General features: G+C 40.5%; 1 protein-coding gene across 1 annotated transcript in view; it reads right to left on the bottom strand.

Annotated features, from left to right (window-relative positions):
* The window catches only part of LOC121876617 (low molecular weight phosphotyrosine protein phosphatase-like), a 43,343-nt gene extending 38,687 nt beyond the window's left edge, over positions 1 to 4,656 (bottom strand). The window contains exon 1 of the mRNA XM_042381891.1: positions 4,495 to 4,656. Coding sequence (XP_042237825.1) covers positions 4,495 to 4,540 — 46 coding nt within the window. The 5' untranslated portion in view covers positions 4,541 to 4,656. The remainder of the gene's footprint in view (positions 1 to 4,494) is intronic.
* Positions 4,657 to 4,944: the final 288 nt, after the last annotated feature.

Here is a 4,944-nt window from a genome sequence, read left to right as displayed (position 1 = left end):
AAAATAAACAAATTCAATCCAATATAAATCGCAACAAAGACTCCTGATGAAATTGATGTTCACATTTTGATATGAAAACAAACACCATGGAAGCTCCCATATAGCGGACCAGTACCAACCCCCTCAACCACTGCCTCCTATCGGGTGTAGCACACACTTATCAGTGCTCTGGTCCCCTGCTGCCACTCCCACTCAAGTACAGAGACCCTACATCAAGACCTACAGGCCGATTACTGACTCTGCAGTACGCCTCTTTGGGCAGTGGATAGTTCACTATCCCTGGACTGAAGTACTCAGCGTGGATGACGTGGAAACCAAATGGATAAATTATACCAACACCACCACCGCAGCTCACCACCACTTCTTCCCCGAGAAGTCCGTCAGATCTCACCCAGCTGACTTGCCCTGGATCACACCTCGGATCAAAAGACTTATGCAACAGAGAGACAGAGCCTTTCATCTCAATGACCACATCCGCTACAGGTCACTTCGCAACAGAGTCATCCGCGAAATACGCACTGCAAAGAAGTCCCACTACCCAACCAAATTACAACACCTGAAGCAGACCAACATCAGTCAATGGTATGGTAAGCTTAAAGAACTCTGTGGACTAAACAATAAGACACACCCCCTCCCCTTCCTTAGCCATCTCACTAATGTTGACGCAGCTGAGCAAACAAAATAACCATTTCGCTACTATATGCCAGACGCTCCCACGGCTTGACACAACCACTCTCCCTGCTTACCTACCAGCCCCCCTTCCCACTGACTTAGTAGAAGAATTTGACGTAGCAAAACGCCTGGACAAACTAAAATTAAAACGCTCTACCACCCCCATTGACTTATCAATGAAACTATTCAAGGAGTTCTCCCCGGAGCTTGCTAAACCCCTCTGCTCCATCATCAATGCTTCTCTCAGTCAAGCCAGATGCCCAGCTGACTGGAAGACCTCTTATGTATCACCAGTGCCCAAGTCAACCAGCCCACAATCCTTAAATCAGCTACGACCTATTGCAATCACCCCAATACCCAGCCTAATCTGTGAAAGTTTTGTGTTTGACTGGGCTTATGCTGATATTGCAGGAGTCGTAGACCCTCAGCAATTTGGCAACATGAAACTTCCTCCACCACTCACTGTCTTGTCAGCTTTCTCGATTACATTACCGCCATCTCGAGAAACGAAAAACGTCTGTAGCTGTCGCCTTCATTGATTTCACTAAAGCGTTCGACCTAGTCGACCACAATATAATCATAAACAAAGCTATTGACCTCGGGCTTCGGAGAAGTCTCATACCATGGCTTACAGACTTCCTCAGTGACCGACGCCAAGCTGTACGCTTCCGAGGGGCTGTCTCCACCTTTCAGTCACTCACCTGTGGCGTCCCCAAGGCACCAAGATGGGACCACTCTGCTTCCTTATGCTCATCAATGATGCCCTAAGAGAAACCCCTGCTCGCTGGAAATATGTCGACGACTCCACCATTGGGACTGAAGGCCAACAATTCTGCTCCCAACTATCATTTCTTCAGGATTTATTGAACAGTCTCCAAACTGGGCCACCAACAACCATGTCACCATCAACCATACCAAGACCATGGTTATGCACATCAACCTCTCCTCCGGCATTGTCCCACCTCCTTCCATTACCCTAGGTCCGAACACACTCCAGGTTGTAGATTCCACGAAGCTCCTCGGCGTCACCATAGACAACAAACTAAATTGGAAACCACACGTCAGTGAAGTTGTCAAATCCTCCAGTTTCCGTCTCCACCTCCTCCGCCGACTCAAGTCCCTCGGAGTTCCTGCACACGAGCTCCTCAGTGTATACACAACATTCATACTTCCTAAGCTCACCTATGCCTCCCCCACCTGGTCTTCCTCCCTAAATGCCACACAACGGAAACACCTAGAAAGTGCAAAGAGGGCATGCAAGATTATTCTCCTCCCCTTCCTACTCCATATCAAGAAGCGCCAACACACTGACCCTTTCGACTCTCACTGACCATCACCACGGCCTCATCTGCAAATTTGGTAAGAAGCTTCTACACCATCCCCGACACCGGTCCCTACTACCACCTGAGATCCCCTGTCCGAGAATTGCTGTTCGACACCACAACCGCATCCAGCCCATACGTGCACGAACTGATCGCTATAAGAACAGCCCAGTCCCAACCATTGTAAAAATTATCAATAACATGTAATAAATCAGTGTATTTACTCCCAGTAAACACTGCTCCCTACACTGTCACTATGTTGAAATGAACTGTAGTTTGAGCTGATCCCCATCTAAGTTACTATATGTCTTATTTGTGTCACTTATGTCACTTGTATATTATTTGTAATTCGTAACCCATTCCCCAAATATGTAACTGTATATTTTCAGCCTTCTGGCTGCCAAGCTCTTTCAATAAACCGTTAATTATTATTATTATTATTTATTATTATTATAACTGATGATGTGAACCAAAACATGGTCACCACGGGAGATCCAACGGTGCCATAAATACAATAAACATTTTATTTTTTTGCCTACAAAGGACATAAACGTGAAATTGCTGCCACATGATTAGTGTTAGCAGTGTTTTTACCCGGTAATTTCCCTCTTCTTTCATGCCCTGCCCACAACAAGTAACTTTTGATCAAAGGATAGGCAAAAAATAAATAAATAAATAAAATAATACTAAAAGGTTGTCACTTTGATTTAATTACTCAGTATCATCCAAACAACATCTCCTGAAAATTTGGTGCAATTCCATAAGTTCTTCTGGTGCCAACAGTCTCCTCTGCCTTTACCCTGAAGAGAAACAACCTTAAGCTCATCTAGGTGCCATGCAGGATGAATACTGTATAAGGAAGTGCTCTTTCATTCACAGGGTGGCAAACATTCAGAAGTCTATAAGCTCAAGCAATGGAAGCAGGAACAGTAAACTTCTAAACAGTCTTTAACAAAACTATCAAGAACAATGGCAGGATCCTACACAGGCCACTGACTTCCTTTCCCTGGCATTACCACCTTTATTCAGGCTGGCCATTAAGTACTGTACAGTATATAAATTAGGTAGGCAAAGATAAATACCATTCTAGGGATTTATATACTGTACGTATTTCAATTATCCCAATTGTATTTTGCTACAAACAGTATGAACATTCAACCTCAATTTCATGAGAAAATACCTATAGTTATCTTGGGCCCATCTACATGTCACACTATTAGTGAGTTGGTAACAGTAAATACCTAAAACATCTGATTTTTGTAGGAAAGAACCACTGAGCACTGGGAAATGAGTGTACAGTATATCACTAATTGGTCCATTCCAGCTGAAATCAAACAAAGTACAGTAAAGTATATGTATTACCAGAACACCAAAGACGTGCTGATTGATGATGTAGACCCTGTAGGAAAATCCTAAACACAGAGCATATAAGTACGGCAGCTTTACACCAAGAATCACAATGGATATATGTTTGGCTGTCATATTGATGAACCGTGTTGTTAATGGTTAGGTTAGGTGGTAAATTTTTACAAGTCGCCCATAATCTAACAAATTAATGCAATTTTATCGAAAACGATTCATTTGTGAAGGAAACATTATAAAAAATTGTTAGAAATGACGAGATATATCTGGAAGTGGACCCAAAAATATTGTGGGACATTATGAGCAACTTGTAAAAAAAATAACAGGTAATATTGCAGTAAACAGCAACCACAGAATTCCGGAAATTCACTACACTCAATCAAAGAACTATTTTTTCTATGATCATTTTCTTATGTCACATTAGGTTAGGTAACATTTTTTTCTTATCATTCTTTGGTTGCTGTAATCTGCAATTTTACCAAATAATGGTTAGGTTTGTCAGAAAGGCCATCTTTGTAACTATCATTGTATAGTCTGCCCACCACGCTCACACATTAGGTTGCCGTATCAATAGACATCGATGTTTATAGCATTGCTGCACCATACTGTATCCTGTGCTTAAACTAAAATGTCCATTTTTGCCATATCTGGTCTCCACCAACGTATTTTGCCCAGAAAAAAATTCGGTAAGTTTTTGTTAACCATCCATCACCATTTATCACATGAAAATATATTTTGTCGCTAGTTTTCTTGCTGTTTTAGATGACTCTGACATTTATAATCATCTAGAACAGCAAGGAAACCTAACCTAACCTGACCTAACCTAGCCTAACCTAACTATAAAAAATCCCAGTGATTTGCCCCAAAGAGAAATGAATCATTTAAAACAGCAAGAAAACTAGCGACAAAATATATTTTTCATGTGAAAAAATGTGATGGGTGGATATAGAAAAATTACCAAAAATTCTGAACAATGACTTAAATGGTAAGATTCTTATAAACCTTAGAAATTTTTTATTAAATTTCTATTCGGCTATTATGTACTCCAGTTCATGTTCGGAATTGAAGGTTCATCAGACATCATAATATTACTCATTCTCTCAATATATAACAAAGGAAACTTAATTTTTCAACTTACCCAGGCATATAAATAATATCTTCTTTCCATCTTCACTATTTGCCATGCTTGTCACGCAAATTTAAGGTGAAGAATGACGGTAAATCTAGGGAACTTTATTTCACACAACTCCAGTAAGAGTCGGTGGCCGGGTGGTTGACGGGGTGCTGCAAGGGCAATGTTATGAACTAAACACAAAAATCCTGGTAAGCACCTTTATGCCATTAATTTTAAATATGGTGTAAACTAAACAAGCTTACTAACTAAAACTACTTTATGATAATTAATTTGTTTTAATCGTTAATTTACTACGTAAATAAATACAATTAAAATAAAATACGATTTCATAGTCGTGGAACTTTTTCTACATTAGAAATTCTCAGGTAAAACTTGCAAGTCTAAACTGGTTATTTTGATTCGTTATCACTACCAGACACTCTACCCTAATGTGGAGTAAACTAAATAAAAAAT

This window comes from Homarus americanus, unplaced genomic scaffold, assembly GCF_018991925.1.
Source record: "Homarus americanus isolate GMGI-L3 unplaced genomic scaffold, GMGI_Hamer_2.0 scaffold28, whole genome shotgun sequence".
In the NCBI taxonomy this organism is placed as follows: Eukaryota; Metazoa; Arthropoda; class Malacostraca; order Decapoda; family Nephropidae; genus Homarus; species Homarus americanus.
The sequence above is the reverse complement of the archived record's forward strand: the minus strand, read 5'-3'. Positions and strand labels throughout refer to the sequence as shown.